The 20,922-nt window shown below is 41.4% G+C and overlaps 4 protein-coding genes across 4 annotated transcripts; 2 read left to right on the top strand and 2 right to left on the bottom strand.

Moving 5' to 3' along the window:
- Positions 1-165: 165 nt before the first annotated feature.
- PpBr36_10746 (uncharacterized protein) lies at positions 166-1,792 on the bottom strand (the record flags this gene model as incomplete). Its single annotated transcript, XM_029897854.1, has 2 exons — positions 166-1,479; positions 1,619-1,792. The coding sequence occupies 2 exons, from the start codon at positions 1,790-1,792 to the stop codon at positions 166-168; spliced, it is 1,488 nt and encodes a 495-aa protein (XP_029743860.1).
- Positions 1,793-2,505: 713 nt separating this feature from the next.
- PpBr36_10747 (uncharacterized protein) lies at positions 2,506-3,438 on the top strand (the record flags this gene model as incomplete). The annotated part of the gene is made up of 3 exons (XM_029897855.1): positions 2,506-2,921; positions 2,999-3,155; positions 3,250-3,438. 3 exons carry the CDS (start codon positions 2,506-2,508, stop codon positions 3,436-3,438), a joined length of 762 nt encoding a protein of 253 aa, XP_029743861.1.
- Positions 3,439-3,916: 478 nt separating this feature from the next.
- Positions 3,917-6,007, bottom strand: PpBr36_10748 (uncharacterized protein; the record flags this gene model as incomplete). Its single annotated transcript, XM_029897856.1, has 4 exons — positions 3,917-4,694; positions 4,774-5,050; positions 5,296-5,664; positions 5,749-6,007. 4 exons carry the CDS (start codon positions 6,005-6,007, stop codon positions 3,917-3,919), a joined length of 1,683 nt encoding a protein of 560 aa, XP_029743866.1.
- Positions 6,008-18,236: 12,229 nt separating this feature from the next.
- PpBr36_10749 (uncharacterized protein) lies at positions 18,237-18,500 on the top strand (the record flags this gene model as incomplete). The annotated part of the gene is made up of 2 exons (XM_029897857.1): positions 18,237-18,282; positions 18,331-18,500. The coding sequence occupies 2 exons, from the start codon at positions 18,237-18,239 to the stop codon at positions 18,498-18,500; spliced, it is 216 nt and encodes a 71-aa protein (XP_029743867.1).
- Between the last annotated feature and the right edge of the window lie 2,422 nt (positions 18,501-20,922).

Raw genomic sequence — 20,922 nt, forward strand, 5'->3', positions numbered from 1 at the left:
TAAACATGTAGTAGGTTTTCTTTCTTTTTTTTTTTTTTTTTTTTTTTTTTTTTTTTTTTTTTTTTTTATAGCGAGAAGCTATGAATCGTCTTCACAACCCCTTAATACAACTGAAGGAATACTATCGCGAGTCAAGCTAGAAGCAGAAACAAAACAAAAATACCGTCAAAGGCGAGCCTTCAATTGTTCCTCAATCTTCTTCCAGGCGCCCTTCCGCAGGCAAGCAAAGAGCCACCAGTATCCATCCTTGTCCTTGCCCATGAACAAGCCCGTGTTCCGTGGCGAGAACCCGGTCTCGGTCGACGTGCTGCTGATCCACGTGGGCGCCCCCCTACGGTGAGTCTTGGAATCAGCTTTTGGTGCGTCCCCGGCTTCGGTTGCCACGACGGCATGGGAAAAGTCGGCCTCGTAGAGCTTGAACGTGTTCATGTTGGAGTAGGCAAGGAAGATCATGTTGGAGGATCCATACAGCGGAGGCCGGCCGGCCGAGGCCAAGCTCTCGCGGAGCGCCGCCATCTGCGCCTGCACCTGCTCCACGGTACGCTGGGTTAGCATATCCCGGCGGATGCTCGCGGCGAGCGGGGTGAGCGGGGCGTCGGTGCCGTCTCGGAGGTAGTCGCGGGCAGGTGACAAGGTTATGCACCCGTAGGCCGCGTTGCCGAAGAAGGCGGCGTCCGGACGCGGGAGGAGCCCCATCTCGGCCAGCAGCCCGCGCGAGTCGAAGGCGTTGATGAGCGCGACGGTGCGGCCGGGCGCGGGCTTCAGTGCGCGCACGACCGTCATGACCCACCACGCGAGCAGCACGTCGCTCTCGCCCACAAAGGGCTTTGCGTCACCCCCGGCGCCGTCCGGGGCGCTGCGGGATGCTTCCAGCCTCGCCCGCGCCTCGTCCGCCAGCCGCTTGATGTACGACGATGGGATGCACACGATCCGCGACTCCTCTTGCGGCCACCAGAGGCGCTCCAGCATCTGCCGCACGACAAAGGCAAAGAACGACCAGCCCCTGAGGGCCTTTGGCGCGAGCAGATAGTCCGACCCGGGCCTCTGCAGATGGAGAGTCGCCAGAGGGTCGTCGTCGTACCCGTACCCGACGAAGGGGGGTAGCGAGTCGTCTTCGCCTCGGAGCACGGCGGTCCAGGCCCGAGTCAGCGTCAACAGGCCCGACCCGTCCATCCAGCTGTGGAGGTACGTGAGCGTGAAAATTGTGGCGTCCTTGAACGCGACGTAGTGAACCGCGAGCTGTGGGATGTCGGCGTACAGCCAGTCCTCGTAGGTCTGCGGGCTGTTGGGGCCGCGCATATGAGGTCGGAAGTGCCACGAGGGCTGCATCAAGACCGGCTTTTCGCCCCTACCCTTGGGTATCTGGGACAGCACCGGATGATCGGCGATGGATGTTGCAAAAATCTGTTGGCTGTGCAGGACGCCGGGACGCTTTTCGCTGTACTCTGCCGGTATATGATACTCGAGCTTTCCCTCTTTCTGCATGGCGAAATTGGAAAAAGAAAAAAAAAAAAAAAAAGAATCAGCTTAGTTGAAGCCTCAGTATAGGGAAGGAGGAAATGGTACAGACGTTGCGTCTCAGTCTTGCCCCCATCTTTCGCCATTTTTCCTTGCTCACTAGTCTGTCGAGTGCACGTTGAAGCTTGTAGACATCTAGGACATCTTCGAAGTAGAATGAAAACTCGTTGCAGATCCCAACCGACAAAGGCAAGCTGTCCATTTCCCGGAGAGGGATCACAGTATCGGTGGGCACCTTGGGTGGTGGCACCCGTGATGAAGAGAATATGCCCATTTGATGCGTATATTTTGAGGTGAATGAGAGGCACCAATCAGTTTACCAGTATGTGACAAGTCTTGATTTGTTGAAGCAACGAATTTCAGCCAGGGTGAGCGGTCTGGCTGCTATTTACGCGTGGTGGATATATAAGGCAGCATCTACTTTGGGTTACACTAACATGCCAAAGCCAGCTTCGAATGCATTTGGACGAAACTTTGACCTGTAAAGGTACTTTTACAATACCCCAAGGCTTTTGCAGGAAAACCATCCGATATCATGAATCAAACACTTTTGGTGATTTTCTTTTTCTTTTCTTTTTTTTTCTTTTCTTCAAACCGACAAGAAAATCACATGTGTTCGCTCAAACTTTGACATTTCTTTTAGGTTCCGCAAGAGCTCACGCCCCCCCACGTCAAAAGCAGACGCCACTTTTGGTCGGGAATGGAGTGTCGTTCCTCGTGGGAAAGTTCGCACTTGCAGCCGGGAAATGGAACTTAAACTAACAACCACTTTCTCATAACAGACCATCCCCGTCTGGTGCTAACTTCAAAAAAGCTTTCTGGGAAATGCACCAACGGCCGTCGGATCCAAGGGCTTAAATGGCGCCCAAGGTCTCCCCGATGCATCCATATGCGTGGGTAACACTTCCTTTCTAATCGACATTTGGGCACCTTAGACGAGGGACTTTAGACAAACACTTTAGACAAGGACACCTGCTGGAAAAAAACATGTCAACATATCTCGTCACTGGAGCCGGCCGGGGATTAGGACTCGCGTTTGTGCGGTACCTTTCAGAACGGCCCCCGAGCGAGGTCTCGATGGTCTTTGGGACCGTGCGTGCGGAGCCGTCAAAGGAGCTACAGCAACTCGCCGACTCCTCCCAAGGTCGCCTTGTCATCATCCACGTGATCCTGACCGACAAGGCAAGCATCGCCGAGGGCGTCGAGCAGGTCAAGAAGAAGCTCGACCGGCGCGGCCTCGACGTGCTCATCAACAACGCCGCCATTATAGAATACTGCAAGAGCGTCGAGGAAATGGGCGACCTGCGCAGAATGTTGGAGGTCAACGTCGAGGCTGTTCATGACGTTACTGCGGCCTTTTTGCCTCTGCTGCGGCAGGGGAAGCAGAAGAAGATTGCCAATATGTGAGTCACAGAGAGCTGAAGGGTCGGAAGAGGTGGAGGGGGTTGGGGCTGACCGAAACATGCCTGATGTTATGCAGTGGGTCGAGTGTGTCTTCCATGGCCAACGCCCGCAAGTGGATGATATCAACACAATACTCCTACAAGATATCCAAAGTCGCTCTCAACGCCCTCACTGTTCAGTATGCGTATTCACTCGAGGAAGAGGGGTTCGCCGTCTTTACCGTTTGCCCTGGCGTAAGTTTTTGTTTCTTCCCCCCCGCCCCAGAAAGCTCACCATCGGCTTTCCATCCACAACTTCCATTGTCTGAATTATTACTGACGGAAACAGTGGGTGCAAACGGACATGACAAGTTACACTGCCGACTTGGATGCTTCAACATCCGCGGAGGGCGTCATGGGAGTGATAGCAAAGGATAATAAGGATATAAATGGCAAATTTCTCAAGATACACGTCCCAGGTATGGAGGTCCGCCCGGGCGCCCATCACGAGTACGATGGAGCGGAAATCCCTTGGTAGCGCCACTTGACACTTGTAATCGGGAGCAGTCGACATGCCTACCCCAACACGAGCCTTGTTTGTTGTGGGCGTTACGGGCTTTATCATTTGGCTTGGTTTAGATTCTTTGAAAATACAGACATCTGGGCGGTTTCTATTTTTACTTACAATCCTTTCAATCTTCATCTTTTTAGTTCTAGACTAGGTAGTCTTGCCTTGCTGATGCAAAAAGTATGGAACGTGTTAGATATCCGCTTTTTGAGACCAGTTACTGCTGTGTTAGCTACTAGAACCCCCGCTGTCTTGCCATCCATTCATACCAGTGGTACGTGACCGAGTTCAGTATTCTGCTCAGTTCAAACATGAGACAAGTTTTCACGGGCTTATAACCACAGCTTTCAAATTCCCTTGCTCCAACTACCCCAGCCCGACCTATACCTAAATCCTTTTTTTTCTTTTTTACTTCCTCAAGGTGACCCAGAATATTCTCACCTTCCCATCACACTGCCGCCCTCGAATCATCCAAAGATCCCTCGTCACTCGGCTTCTTCTTGGTATCAATCTTCCTCCACTCGGTGAAAAGGCAAAAGAATAGGGACGCAGCTCCCATCGGAATTGCGATGAGGAAGACCCTAGTGATGGCCCTGTTGTAGCTGAATATGACCTCGGGCAGCACTGAGGGCGGAGTTTCCGACGCGACGTTGGACGCGCCAGCCCGTATGACCATCTCTACGACGTCCGAATCGGGAATCCGACTCCGCAGCTCATCCGTCAAGGCGTTCAAGAAGACGCTGTTCCCCAACGACACGGCCAGAGCGCCTCCCAGCGAGGCGCAGAACGAGACGAGCGCGACTCCCGTGGCCTGCTGCTCCTGTGCCAGGACCACCTGAGCCGCCACGTAGCCAACCTGCAGGGACAACCCGACTCCGATACCTGCCAGCAGCTGGTACCCGATCCACTCGCCGGCGTATGAATCAACCTTGAGGGTGGAGCAGAGGCCGGCCGCGATGGTAAACATGGCGGCGCTGATGTGGAGCAAGGGAACGTAGTGGCCGGTGGCGGTGGTCAAGCCGCCGCTCACGATGGAGGCGATGGTGACGGAGACCAGAAGCGGGATCATTCGGATCCCGGAGGCTTGGGCGGAGAGAAGCCGCACGGCTTGAAAGTAAAATGGCAGGTAATACACCAAGAAGTAGAGGCCGATCGCCAGCAGCAGCTCGAAGCAGAGTATAGACCAAATTGTCCGCTGTTTGATGATGCTGGGTGGAATGGTGGCACTGAATGGGGCAATCATTCAACCAAGTCAGCAACGGCGCGCGGCAAAAGGGAGTAAAGTTTGCTGACAACAAGACTTACTCGTCACCTAGCCGGAGCTGAAGCCAAACGAATGCAGTACCGATTAGTCCAAAGCCAAGAAAGCAGCCCCAGACTCTAGAGTCGCTCCAGGAGTAGGTGGTCCCTCCCCATTGTAGTGCCAAGAGCAGGCATACAATGCTGCTAATGAACAGCACGATGCCGACCATGTCGAGTTTGCCGAGCTTCTCCCGGAAGGTCAATCTCGATGCTTTGTTCTCAGAGGTGGAGAAGATGAATACAACGCTGATTGCGGTAACTGCGCCAGCGGGAAGACTATCTAGTTGTAAGCTTTGGGGAAATGAGAAAAGATCGGACCCGGGAAGGACGTACTTGATCCTGCAATCAGAATGACATGAGTAAACGAAGCTTTGGACTTTTACAACCGTATTTGGGGGGGGGGGGGGGAAAGAGAGGCCTACCAGAAGCACCACCGCCAGCTGGCATATTCCGTAAGAGCGCCACCTAAAGACTCAGAAGTTGTTTAGACCGACCCCAGGTTCGACGCGGTGGAGAGATACATACCAAGGATCGGGCCCACGACAGAAGCGATGCTGTACATGCCAGCCAGGAGTCCAATGTAAATTGAACGCTTTCTCAAAGCCACGCTGTAGCTGATGATGTTCATGGCTCCGTTGAAGAGAGCCGCAGCACCGGCACCGGCCACGGCGCGCCCGGCGCTCAGCATTGCCGGGTTCGTCGCTGCAGCACACAAGACCGACCCAAACTCAAAGACTGCCAAGGAGGATAGATATGTCCACTTGACATCGAAATGGGTGTAGAATTTGCCAAACATGGGCTGCAGGGCGCAGTTGGTAAGCATGTAGGCCGAGCCATACCAGCCGGTGTTGTCTAGGGAGTGAAAGTCGGTGGTTATTTTGGGAATAGCGATTGCTAAAAGAGTGTGGGGAAAAAAAAAAAGGTTATTCAAGTCAGTATATTCCCGTCGAAACGAAGCAGGAGGGGAGAATAAATTACCAATCACAGTGTTATCCAAGGCCACGACGAACATCCCCAAGCACAGCCCAAGGGCCAAAAGATTTGTTTGCAGCGCGTTGCGATACTCTATCTCGCCGGGCTTTTCCCCACCTGAGATTTTCACGTTCCCTTCGGGTGTGGACTTCTCACCCTCTCCCGGTACGGGCTCATTGCGAATACTTCCAGTCGAAGTTTGCGAGACGAGTTTCTTGGTCTCTTGTGAGTCCTTCAACTCCTCTTTGCCGTCTTGATGGGACATTGCGGAGCGGTGTTTGGTGGTCACGCAGAGGAGGTCCCTTGCGGTGCGGCGTGGGTGAAGCAGCTCAGCACAGCAAGTATTTGTGCGAAAAATGGAGTAATGATTATTTATTGTGCCTTGATCGGCTGACGTTCGATTGTGGTTAACTAAGTAGGCCCTAAACCTGCACTTGTGGTTCGAAAGTCGAAGCCTTTGGATCGGGCCTGAAGTTTTTGAGAACATTCTGGTCGACTGTCCAGACCACTTGACTGCGGATAAATATCAACAGCTTTTGTGGATAGTACATCCACTGTGATTGTGTTACAAAGCACATGTTGTATCCTCTTGGCAATTGGACTGCAGCAAGATTAATGACAAGGTTCGCCTTGAGCCGAGGTCTGCGAGACTGGCTATCAGTACGGCGAACCTATTCCGAAGACCTGAACAAACCAGTTTAATAGAACAAACTTTACTTCCGACAAACTCAATACAGTCAGAGGGACCACTGACATTTGCCTACACCCCGCCTCTGGCAAATTTTGCACATTTTGCACCCTTTACACCCTTTGCGGTTCTGATTCATGGATTGAAAGATGATAAGATCATAACACCTTTGCGCTGAAGTTACGAGACCATGAGGGAGCGAAGTTGAGTTTGGTTTGAGGCAGGAGGGTACAGCCGTGAGTCAAAATAAAAGAATGTATTAAAACTTTGACTTTTTCCCTCAAACATTGCCACGAGGTGGACGAAACAGCTTAGATTTAAACATTTGTAATTAACCAATCAAATGCAGCGGCGATCAAGGAGCCCAACGCAATGACGTGGACGCAACATAGAATGCGGTACCAAGTCCGCAACAGCAACAGCGTCGAGGCCGCCCTGTCCGTGAAACATATCGGTTGTCGTACGCGCGTGGTCGTAACATCTTCTGAAGCTGCTGGGCTGCACAACCGTGCCAGCGTCCCGGCACTATAATACGAGTAGTTGCAACGCAAGCCCTTAATTCTTACACTCTGATGGTGATTTAATTCTACAATGTGTATTAAGTTTATCAACCCTTATCTCCGCAACATTAGTCAAACTAATCCGCAGTGAGGGCGGTTTCCTGTGGCTTGACTTTCTTTATGCATGTGAGCTATATTCGTACATGTCACCTTACCCTGCCTTGAGGGGCGGGTTACCAGGACAACATCTGCGCCGAATCTCGACACGCAAAATTTCTTTTTTTTGGATGCGCCCCTGAATCTTCCCTAAACCGCACTAAATTGGCCTAAATCTACCCTGAACTGCACTGAATTGCACTAAGCCTAGGCTCAATGCTCAGACTAGACGGAATTATAGGCGATTGTGACGAAATCCAGGCCCACAAAACCCTGTTATGGCATAGGCGTTTGGGGCATTTAGGGTTATTATTGCTAAAAAAACCGCTAAAATTATAAAAGTTTACCTAATTTCGATAAAATTAGGGCAATTACCTATATTGCTTGCGTTAAAGCTATTTTTATTAGGCGTATAAATAAGGTTATATTCCCTACACCTTTTAATATTTTCGTTTTTATCAAAGGTGATATAGTGATTTTTAAACCTAATCCTTACAATAAAAAACCCTTATTTTTGTTATTAATGGACCGAAAATCCCGTTTTCGGTGGTTAATCCTATTACGAAATGAAACCGGACCTAAGGTTTTAATAGCTATTAAAGGTTTTTTTTAGGGATTTCGAAACTACGTACGGGATTTAACACCTATATTTTCACTTCGATGGGGGGCACGCAATTAATATAAACTTTTTAAATTGGTTTACAAACAAAAATGTTAATTTTAGCATTTCGAATCCTAATAACCACGGCCACAACGGATTAACCAAACGGTTCGTTAAAGTTATTTTGGATAGGCTTCGGTTTACCATTATAGTGGCGGGTTTACAATTATATTTATAGTGTTATTTACTGCCTGTGAGGAGGTTACGAGATAGAATAAGCTTAATCTTGAACGCGGGGAAAAGTGGATCACGTACAAGGCTGATGGAACGTTAAAATGGCAGATAACCGTCTGCTAGCGGGTAATAGAGATGATATATTATTGTTGCACAATCGATTCGTTAAATCGTTAAATCGATGAAAGTTATGAAGGTGATAAATCTAAGGCTTAGTTATAAATTACGTGTTCGAATCCGTAGGTGCAGATCTTCGATCCGGATGTCCGGAATGCGGGGTCACGTCACATGATTTGGCCTTATTCATGTGACTGACCTGCCGACCTATTGAGCCTAATGGCCCATTGAACCTAACGGCCTATGGTGCTTATGCATGCACAGAAAATCTGCGACCACAACGGGATTCGAACCCACGCACTTCAACAACGTATATATAATATAGATTATGGTACGTGCATTATACCACTAAGGTCGATTATATATGACGTATTTGTTTTGTTGTTGAAACTATGAACAAAGACGTGATATATAAAGCTTTGTGTGTATAAACGCGTATACGTTACGTTTTATTCGTTATTTATTTATTTGTTCGATGCAGGGTGACTAGTAAAATTAGCTTGTGCTAGCCGTTATAGGATAATGCACGGTAGCTAGTATAATTAGCCCTGCGCTAGCCATGTTCACACTGCCTGCCGTAGTTAATTTAGTTAAACGTACAATGGTAATTAATAGGGATTTAATATTTTACGAGGAATCCTATTCCGAGTTCCAACCTGGAATGCCGTGTAAGCCCAATTTAGGGCATTTAAGGGTTATTGGTACTTTATACCAGGCTATTATACCGTTGGAAAATCGCCAAAAATCTAATAAATTGGCTCCCCGCACCGAAACGGTGAGGTTTTTAACCCATTTATCAAATTTTACAGCGTTGGTTTACGCTCCTGCTAGACGGGCCGTATACAAAGCCTTTACCGTAGAAGTTCTAAAGGGTATAACCGCTGAAAATTTTGTTATTTCAGGGGAAACGCTATAGATCTTAAAGGGGGAAAACACAAATTTAGAGAGGGATTCTAATTTTAAACTTAAAAACGAAATCAACAGCGTTCAAGCAAATAATTATCCCCTAAAAACCCTGAAAATATAGGGCATTAATTACCTGTTATAGGGTAACTACAACCCGTTACAGGGTATTTAAACCCTGAAAATATAGTGCCCGCCAAGTTTGTATAACTTACCGTTCGCCCCCCAGAGCCTACCACGGTAGCGGTACCTAATCCAATATTTAAAATAACGGAAATTCCGGTGTTTGTATCATTTAAAAGACAAAGTATGGAGTTAAATTCGCAGTTTGAAAACCCAAATTTAATGGATATAAATTACGTCCATTATCTTTGTTTTGCAAACGAAAAAGAAAATAAAAAAAGCCCACTAAAGACGGTAAACCAAATAATTACCAATACGCCCTAAATAACCCTGGAAATGCTAAATAATTAGCCATTTTAACGTTTAAATTCGACCAAATCGTTACTGCAAAAACCTTCCGTTTTGTCCCTAAAATTAATGTACCTGCAGGCCGTACATTCGTCTCTACCCGGCCGGTATTTAAATTAAAAAATGATAAAAATAATAAGCTTATAAAATATAAAGCTGGGATTGTGATTAAAGGTTTTTTACAGGTTCAAGGCCTAACCTATATTGAAACTTTTGCTAGCATTAATATACCGTTTACCTGGCGTGTATTGTTAGCCATAGCTAATGTACAAAATTGGGAAATAAAACAAATCAATTTAATCGGTGCGTTTCTAAATAATCACTTTACCGACGTAAATATATATTTGCAAATTCCAAACGGTTTTACCGAATAAATTAAGTTTTGTAACCTTATTACCGCTAAAATGTTAACGGAAATGGGCTAAAATCCGAAAAAAACTGCAGGTTATACAGTTGGAGAAGGCGTTATACGGTTTAAAACAGGGCCCAAAAGAATGGTAAAACAAGCTAAAAACCCTATTTTTTAAAAAAATTTCAAACCTTTAATCTCTAATCCCGCTGTTTTTTATAACGTTAAATCCAAACCTTTTTTCGTTACCTATGTAAGCGATTACCAGCTAATAGGTCCTTAGATTAGATATTATCTAGCACTTAAAAACCAGTTCTAATAAAATATACGCGTTGAAAACAGGGGCCCTGCAACCTAATCTTTAGGCGTTTAAATTATAAAAAATAAGCTAAAACGCTTATTTTAATGCCATTAAAATTAATTTATAAAGGAAGTGTTAGCAACGTTCGGATTAGCTAATTCCGAACCTATATTTGCTCCCTTATAACCGGGTGTGCTAAAATGTAGCAGGGGTAAACCCGTAAATGCGCTGGAAATCAAATTATTATAGCGTATTATCGGCACTTTTATGTATTTAATGTTTAACGCGCCCGGTTATCGGTTTTACGGTTTAGTGGCTTTTACGTTTTTTAATTAAAGCTACTATAATCTATTTAACGGCAGTTCAAAACTTATTACGTTGGTTAGCGGGTACTAAATCCTTATTTATTTGTTACGGAAATAAAGTAATTAAAGCCGAATTACCACCCAATTCCTAATAAGGGGTTTTAAAGACCTTAGATTATTGGGTCGTAATAATGGCAATTTTGCCGGGGCTAGGGAAGATTCAAAATCCATTTGCGGATATTAATATACCTTATTTGGGGGCCTTGTAACGTGGAAATGCAGAAAGGTTAATATTATAGTTTTAAGCACTCCAGAAACCGAAACCGATGCTTTAGCGGAAGCCCTGCGTGAAGCACAGTGGTTTAAAAGCCAATTTAGAAAGATTGGACTATTTATAAAAGGTTTTATTGCAATATTTGGAGAAAATATAGGTTCTATAGCTAACATATATAGTCCTACGTACCAGTAACGTACTGAATATACATTATTACAATTTCACTACGTACGGGAGTTAGGTACAGAAGGATTAGTAACCCTAAAATACCTAAAATCCAACAAATGCCCGCTAATGGCCTAACAAAGCCCTTAACGCTTCCAATTTACAAAGTTTTTTTAGAGTTTATAGGATTTAAACCTCTGAAAACTTAGTTTGTACCTATTGAATTTTAGGGTATTTAATTAGTTCGTTAGCTAATTATAACCCATTACATTTTTTTGTTTGCAATATTGGATATTTGTTAGCCTAATACCGTCCGTATTACCCGATCAACCCTGTTTAGGTTGACTAATAAGCAAGTTATACCAATTATATACCTAAGATTACCGAGCTTATACCCCATGTTAAATCGGAATTGAAATAATTCGCGGTTTGGGCGATTTACGCATTCGAAATACCTTATATAATATGCCTAGCTTGGACTATTACCAACGAATAGCCAGATTAGCTACCTGGTTTAGTAGTTGATTCCGTGGGTCAATATTATGCAAGTTGGGGGTTCGAATCCGGGGGTTGTCACGATTCTGTGGGTTTTTTCCATTTCGCGGGTTATGGGTCGGTACAAAGGGCTTAATTATCCAAGGGGTTTATATCGGGCATTCGAGTGGGGTTGGGACATAAGGGGAATCTTTTTAAAAGGTTTTATTTTTATGTACTTTCCTTTTCCGATTTTATAAAAGTAATAGTAAAAGAGAGGGGGCGTTAATTATATGCGTGATTTAGCATATAAAGGGTCCACTTTTATTTGTATATAAACCACAATAAATAGTGCCGAAATGGGGCTGTTGGGGTTGTCGGATTATCCGTTATATTTTGTATATTGCAGGAATTGCGATTGAAAGTGTCAGCAAATGGGGTTTACCCTGTACGGGGTTTAATACCCACCCTGCATTTACGAGTCAGCTACCCTATACCAGGTTAATATTTTCACCAAGTTAGCAAATTAGTTCGAACCCAGAAATGGTTTATATGGAAATAAAGGTGTTTTTTTCAACAGCGCAGTCAGAATAATTTTTCGGAAAATCGTGTGCGGCACCAAAACGCTTTCAGGGGTGCGGACCCCCATTTCGATGTCGGAGAGTATGAAAGGAAAACAAAGCGAAATCTCCCCCACCAATGAATCTAAGCTATTAATCCCAAAATTAGTGAACCATTTCAGTGATTAATTTAATGTATTTTAGCCCTGTAATTACAGGCCTTATAGCGCAGCTAGCACCACGCCGCACCTACGCTAATGCCTGAACCCCCGTTAGCATCCCATATTATTAACACGAAACACGATCGTAAAACCACACCACCGCTTTATAAAGCAAATAAAAAAAAACAACAACGAAACCACATCGATGGAATCAAAATTTCGGTATCCAAAACCCGAGCAACGAAAACGCAGGGGAAAAGCCAAAAGATCGTGGAATCGAGAACCAACGGCTCGAAACGAGTTTATAAAAACGAACAACGCAAAACCCGAAATTATAGTACAAATACCACCTTCAGATATAAGGTTGAAGGACGACGAAGCATAAAAACAGCATTTTAAATTAGAAAACCAAGTAAAAACGAAATTTAAATGATCGCAAAAACGAATACGCAAAACGGCGAATACCCAATTCCTAATAAAAAATAGCAACGAACCCACGAACTGGCCATTAAATACAGAAGAAAAAACCTAATTAAAACTCCCGGGAAACCGTTCGAAATATCCATATGGTAGGAGGTAAACATTTTACGCGTTACAGGCATCCTGCAACAGGTAAATAAAAAGCAGTTTAATAATTGAAGGATTTTCGGATCGCGATTCGTAAACGAAATTAAAAGGTTACCAGAACGTCCTTATAAAAAACTACGTTTTATTATATAAACGCACAGCGATTTCGAAAAGAAGAACCTGTTTACGCAATTACCTATTATAATGCGGTGCAAACAAGAGTTTATATTAGCTTTTAAACCGGTTGCAAAGCAATTTAGGTCCAATTCAATATCTGAAAGTATTAGCCAAACCCACATTGAAAGCTTTACGAAATTATAGAAAACGTTTTCATGCGTATTCCGAAAAAAAAATCGAATATTAATATCCCATTAATACGGTATTTAGACTTATTAAACTCTTTTACGGACTCGCAAAAGCAGTTTCGTATTGGTTCGGTATACATTCGCGTTATTATAAAAAGCATTTAAACTGCGTTCCATTCAATTATAATCCGTTTTTACTCTTTTCCAAATAAAACGACAATTTCAGTATTATGGGAATGCAAACAAATAATACGTTAAATTTGGGAAATAAAAAGTTTATTCGGAAACAGCAATAAAAGTTCGAAAAAACAGGTTTTTAGGCCAAACCATAAACAATTATACAGCTAAAGGACGAGCAAAGCTTTAACGGGGGTTTAAATGAAATTTATAACAAAGGTTTGGATATACGCCAAAGAGGACAATTCGACAGGTTATAATTTGTAACGACGAACCACTTAGGGGTAAAATATAAATATATCGTTTAACGAGCCAGAGGAGCGTACGTTGTATGGATTTATTAACCGGAAACTGTATTCGGTTATGCTACGGCCGTATAAACAACAAAACCCGAAAACGAAAATTACAATTTAAACAAGTAAGCGGATTGATTGGCAACGCCAGAACGCACAAAAAAGGTTCTGCTATATCCAAATCGACTTTAAAATGGCGAAATTATACGTATTTGTCGACGTGTCTTTTACCAATAATAAGGATTTTAATTCCCAAATTGGATACGTAGTATTTTACGGGAACGAATGCTCCGTAAATCAGGCAACCGGCTTTTAGGTACCTGGTAATATAATACACTGGTTATCGACGAAATATTACAAAGTTACAAAAGTCGTGTTGGCAAGCGATGTCTAAAGCATAGTTAAAGGATTTGATATTGAGTTTATATTATAAACCATTATCGCGACCATTCTGAAAAGGCTACATTTACTTTGTTCACCCATGGTAATATATACGGATAACCCATCGGTATACCAATATATAGTATACTTGGGAATAATAACGGAGAAACGACTTATAATTAATTTTTGAAGTTTACAACAGTTCGGTAAAAATCGTAAAACTGAAAACATTATATAAATTTTAGGAAAAACCAATCCGGCAAGCTCTATGACGAAAAAAGCGGCCAATGAAGCTTGAACCGAGCTTGTTAATACCAACTCGACGGTAATACGCATTAAAAACATGGTTAAAGAGTATAAAGTTCACAGGCAAAAACAGAAAATTAAAAAACGAACTAAATTAATTGGGAGCGGTTAAACGATATAATGCGTCGTGAACGATTACAAAACCGCGCCGCGAAATAAAACGGCTCGTGAAAAATCAACGGAAAACACCGCAACGACTTGAGCAAAAGCAAAAAAAATAAAAACAGCGTTACAAGCTTTTAACGTTATATATAAAATTAAACGTCCTCGTTAATACTTTCCTTTTCATGCTCCTTTGTAAACGAAACATTATATTCGGTGTACAAGGCTCCCTTAACCCATAAAATGTCAAACTGGCCAATAGCAGCAATATAACCAGTAAAACGGCGTTCCTCCGACGACAAATACTTAAAATCGTCGTTCGCGGCAAAATTATCCTTGTAAAAAGCGATTATCAGCATGTTTTTGGTAATTATACGCCACCGATGGGAATCCTAGAAAACGTATATTAGTGGATTAAAATATATGGACAACGTTCAAATAAATTCACGGCAATAATCGTAATGGGTATTTTAGCAGGAGGCGCTTTGACCTTACATTTTTTGGGAATGGTATTAACAAATAAAAAACCAGATTTTTTGGCTCATTTTTAAACAACGCACCGGCCTTTTGCAGATTATAGGTACGCAGGAACAACACTACCGGCTTAAAAGCGATAGTGGAATTAAGCAAGTAATATTAAAGTGGCCAAATAAAAAAGAAAAAAGGTCCAAATTGCCAAATTTACATTGGTTTGCAGGAATACCCCTATTTGCATTTAATGCAGCGGCCAAACGGCGGAATAATATTATAGTAAGCACCAAAAAATCTTTATTAAATTTGTTTGCCAGCTAAACAAAAATTAACACAGCCCAAACAGGGGATAAGGTGCAAAACTAAAAGATAACAATTGCAGCTTTAATAATAACGACAACATTAAAAATAAAAATTTACCTTTATCGACAACGTCGGCAAAAGCAAACATAATAGCAAAAATTAGGTCGAATTTGAGCCAAATAGTAAAAAAGGCAGACAAAATAACAGATAAGCAGCAAAACGGCCAAAAAGGATAATTGTTAAAAAGTAATTTGAAAAATGATGAAAAAAAGCCTTAAAAGATTACCACCATTTCAGATTAAATTTATAGCATGAAAAAGCCCTTTTATAAACGAAAAGGATTGTCAAAAGCTCGTAACTAACTAAAAACGACGTCGTTACGATCGAATAATAAAGTAAATAAATAATAGGAATGTTAAATAAAGTTATTGAAAGCTATTATTTTTAAAGGAGATTTCGTGGGTGAATAGTTACGATAATGGGAATTTATAACGGGTTGCGGAAAGCAAAGGTATAATAAGTAAATACCAAAACCGTTTTTGGAAAATCTATCGCAAATTACATAACTGTTTCCGTTATTTTCGTTTCAGAAATTGTTATTACGATTGGATTGGAGGTCGTTAACCGCGTAAAGAAAAGAAAAAATTGCCGGCGTTAAGATAAAGGTAATCGCGGTGGGGTTAATAATAGAGCGATGATTTACGTGCAATGCCGCACAGGCCAATTGCACGTGACTCACCCGCCCAAATGCGGGTATTAGGCGGAAGGACGTTCGGAAGCTCACCTTTAGACAGTTTCATATAACACAGAATGAATACTTATATACTCGTATAACAACGTTCTGTTGATCGATCGACATTACGAAAGACGTATTAACACCTACATCATTAAATAGTTAACCTTCGGCTTTATATACCTACAAATCTTGGCTTTTATTGAGTTATTCGTCAAATTGTTATAAAAAGTTAAACCACGACCTTACAGTGTCCATTTCTGGGTCATTTCCATTGGTAGATCACCCACTCTCATTGCTATTTTAACGATGTCGCTAATTCTGTATAATTGCTACAATTATTACAAATGCGTTTATTTTCATTATGCAAGTACGTAACTTAGTCATGCAACCCTTTATATTAACAGCTTCTTATATTTTAACGTATACTGTAAATAATTTGGTAAACGTATAATATATAGTAAATATTACATTTTTACTTTTTTTACACATTTAATTTAGTGGTTTTTTTTATAAAATGAAAAGAACCTATAGCCGAAACAGTAGTGGTAATAACACGGTTTATTAACGCCGGGCCTTGCGGACCACCGGCAACGCCGGTTTTCCTTAATATTAATGCTTAAATTTATCCCCCCTGCTTCGCAATGGAAACCGAACGCTCCACATATCATATAACCAAAGCGCTTTTCTGCCAATTCAACTGACCGAAAAAAGCGCGCTTTAAATTAGAACCTTTTTTTAATAAATTTATAAATACACCTTTCTATTTGCAGTTAGATCATAACGTAAATTAACTATAGAGTTTCCGCTTTTAAATGTAAGCCCTAAAATTATGTTTCCCGCCCATACGGCTGCATATAAAATATTAAAGCGCGCTGTTTACATTAATATAAATTTTTATCAATTTTAAAATTTATTTTCAAACCGCAAAGCTCTATAATTGTAACCCAATCATGGTTCTGGAATATATTTTTGGGTCCAGCTAAGAAAACGCTTTTGTTTAAAATAGAATTATTTCGGCCAATTAAATTGGCGGAAAAACCATACGATTAAAAGGTATATAAAGCGTTCGGACCCTACTGCGGAGCAATGGGATTAAATCTAAGCATTTAAATAGTTTTAGGCTTCATCCTCGAAGCCCAAAATTCCACGATTCAGTTTAATTTAATTATTGTTGGAATAGAGGTAATCGCGGTCAAATCAACGATAGAGCGATGAATCACGTGCAATGCCGCATGGGCCAATTGCATGTGACTCACCCGCCCAATTGCGAAGTCTAAGACGGAAGGACGTTCAGAAACTCACCTCTAGACAGTTTCATAGAAACAGACAATCAATATATATCTTTATACTCGTATAACAACGTTCTGTTGATCGATCGACATTACGGAAACCCTATTAACAATTATGGTTTTATTTATATCAACTAATTTCAGGGTTTATGTTTTAAACCTATGGCTTTAAAATCAAATTACGTAATACGTAGTTCAATTGAGGCTTTGTAATATACCAGTGAGTCTATCCAAAAAACGCTTTGATTTAGAGTTCAGGACAATTTGTCGATTTTCGCCGTTGATGGCGGTATTTTCAGCGTTTTAACGATTAATATGTCGTTATAAATAATAATTAAAGATTGTAAAGCCAAACGGTATGCGCATAGGGTATAGTATTTCGTACGGTTGTTAAAAACAGTTTAACTTTTATTTTTATACATATAATTGCGCGAACTTAATATCCTCCGCCCTTAGTCCGTTTCTGGCGGTACTGTTCTTCGACTTTTATTCGATTTTCGATACTGTTAGTATAATGTTTGTTTTTTGAATAAACTCTAAATGTCTGCACTTATGGGGTCGTATACATATATATTACTGGTATTAAACTCTTGAAGAAATACTAGATTCCACAAACCGTTAAATAATCGAATAGATAATATATATATATATATATATATATATATATATATATATGTAGACTATATTTGGAGTCAAAACACGTTCATCTTTTTGCCAATTTCAACGATAATAATACTCAAGCTTCAGGGATTACATTACGGATATAAACTAACGTCCAGGGGAAGTTCAATGTGTAACAAAGGGGCTTAATATAACCACTGAGGTTAATAAACCCTAAAATTAGCAAATACCTGCTATGAACGACGAAACGGGACAAAATATCCTTGAATTAGGATGAAGGCGATTTTTTTTAACAAATGGAGTTGTTTGCAAAACTAAAGGGCTAATAAGGTACATAAAGCGCTTGGTCCCCACCGCGAAACGGGAGGGTTTATTTAGATACAAAAGCTAATTCTAAAGCTTTCAACGCCAGGGATAAGTATTGAAATTACGCAAAGGAGTAGCTTAAGCATTGAAACTATATAAAGCACATCTAAAAAAAAACATTATAAATGGATTATAATTTAAAATAGTTACGGAATATCATTGCCAGGGCTACATTTATTTGAATATAATTGTAAAGCATTTTCCAAACCATTGTAGAATTTCATTCGGGTCTCGTACACTACTACCGATTTATTCATCATTGGATTTATTTTTAAAACACTCAACCTTTTCATTTTGTTTTTACTTTCAAGTGGTAAAATGCAACTTTTGAAAATTTATCTGCTCGCCTTTTGCGTTACTAGCGCTATATGCGCTACCCGTTCCAATTGGTCTATTATTTTTAAGCCCTTTGCGCCTAGATTGTTTTCCCAGGAGGAAAATTTACACAAAATTAAAAATGGCAAAATCCCAGAAAATACTAGGGATTCCCGCGGCAAGCGTCTTGAATACGACCCCCATGGAACACATTGTTTAGTAAGAAGGAACCTTATTCCTGAAAAGCAATATTGGACCGTATTTTAACCATTGAGATTTTAGTTTATTAACCATCGCGGGTTTTGCAACGGAATTGCCGAATGCCAATATATCCCAGGGGGTTGTATTCCGAAGGGTTTTGACATGACTTTGCTGAAGTATTGGAAGCCGGGCGTTCATTTTTATGAACTCGAAGCTCTCAAGGAACAGGCTAAATTAAGGGCTGCCAAAACCCAAAACCAGGTTGAGCCCAGCCCAGCCCGCCAACCCATGAGCTCTTAACGGGGGCCCGTAATGGCCCACGAACTTTCTTGGCGCGTAAATAGGGGCCCGCGGGCTGGCGGCTTAGCCCTAGTTGGGTAGCCCGCGGGTTTTCGTGTTGGGGCGGTCAAAAAGGAATAATAAAATAAAAGGAAAACGAATTTCTTAAAATTGGGATAAAGTTTTAATAAATAGAATATATCTTTCCGTATAACCATCGATTAACAGGTATTAAAGCTAATAATGACGCAATATAATGGAAGGGAAATTATGATAACCATCCTTAATAATCATCCTTTTTTAAACCCATTATTTGATTTTTTATACAATTTAATTAATAATTTCCATATCCGTATTAATGTTTTTAAGCTTAACCTGGTTACCCTGCTGCTTTTCTTACTGCTTTTTCTCCTGCTTTTTCTGTTTTTAATTCTGTATATCCTCCTCGCTTTTATAAATATTTTTACCTATACTATTAGGTAAAAAAGTAAAAAAGAAAAGGAAATCGAATCCGCAAACAAAAACGAGAACGATGAATTTGCAATAATAATTAGTTGCGGTAAACCTTTCCAGCAGTTTTAGGGAATGCTGTTAGTTATATGCATTATTTAGCATATAATAGGTCCACTTTTATTTATATATAAGCCATAATAAATAGTGCCGAAGTGGGGCTGTCGCGGTTGTTGGATTTTCCGTTATATTTTGTGTTGCAGGAATTGCGATGCAAAGGGTCAGCGAATGGGGTTTAACACCCACCCTGCACCTACGAGTCAGCTACCCTGTATCGGGTTGAAATTTTCACCAAATTAGGAAATTAGTGCGAACCCAGAAATAGCTTGTATGGAAATAAAGGTGTTTTTTCAACAACGCATACAAAATAACTTTTCGGAAAATCGTGTGCGGCACCAGAACGCTTTCAGGGGTGCGGACCCCCATTTGGATGTCAGAAAATACATCAGGGAGATAAAGCAAAATCTCCCCCACCAATAAATCTAAACTATTAATCCCAAAATTAGTAAACCATTTTAATGAACAATTTTAATGCATTTAATGCATTCAAAACCCTGTAATTATAGTGTTACGGTCAAGGTACCAGGTAACCTGTTTTTAAGGTAAAGTACAGTGGGTTAAAGCAACTGAGCGTTTTAACTGGGTAATTGGGGTTTTCAATAACTGGGGTGGAATTATAATCGATTCCTAAATAGGTAGTAAGTTAATTGTTGCTAAACAATCCTTAACTAAAATCTATTTACATAATAATAAACGTATTTTATATAAACTATATTTCAAATATAATCTATCCTGATTTATTTAATCCATAGTTCCCAATCGAGGTTTTATAAATTAACCGAAATCACCTTTTGGTAATCATATATTATTACGTAATTAGGTTATTACAATATCCTATTTCCTACCGGTCGGTGTTTTTTTGGACGAATGTCGTTAAAAATGGTGTAACCCCGCCTGGCCTCCCTAATACCGGCCCAATTATTTGGTCGTAATATTAGGTTTCCTTTCCTTTAACCAAATAACTTTAGCCTTTAGATTATTCGTACTCCTTTCATCCTGGTTTTAAACTATATATTCCTTTTTTACGAATTTCGAGACGCTATATTTAATTTCGTAATTAAATCGAAATTTGGTCGTTTGTCGACAAAACGTCGCCACGCCCATTTTGCGTTTTTGTTCCTTTTTTATAGATATACCTTTTTATTTTTATTGTAAATTTCGCGGTATAATGCGTTACGCCGTTTTACCGCAAATTCCTTTTCGTTGCATCGAATATTTTCGCGTTAACCTTTTTAATTACTAGTCTCAGGGCTCATCCCTGAAGCCCAAAGCTCCACAATTAATCCACTCCGTTCGCTTCGCTCCACTTCGTGGCTCAATTGCGGCTTTGGAATGTACCTGTGGGTCCATCCAAAAAACGTTTTGAATCAGGTCTGAGGACAACTTGTCGATTTTCGCCGTTTATGGCGGTATTTTTGGCCTTTTTTTAACCGAAACTCCTTTATTATTCCACAACCACGTACAATGTTGAAAAAATAAAATATCGTTGAAAATAGCGTTTAATACCGCTATTAGCAGCGATTCGATTTGTTTTTTTATCTGTTATAATGGCCGAATTGGATACCACCTGCCCTTAATCCGTTCATGGCGGTATTGTTTTTTCGATTTTTTTTTCGATTTTCGATTTTTTTTAATATTA

Source organism: Pyricularia pennisetigena, assembly GCF_004337985.1.
Source record: "Pyricularia pennisetigena strain Br36 chromosome 4 map unlocalized Pyricularia_pennisetigena_Br36_Scf_11, whole genome shotgun sequence".
Lineage (NCBI taxonomy): Eukaryota > Fungi > Ascomycota > Sordariomycetes > Magnaporthales > Pyriculariaceae > Pyricularia > Pyricularia pennisetigena.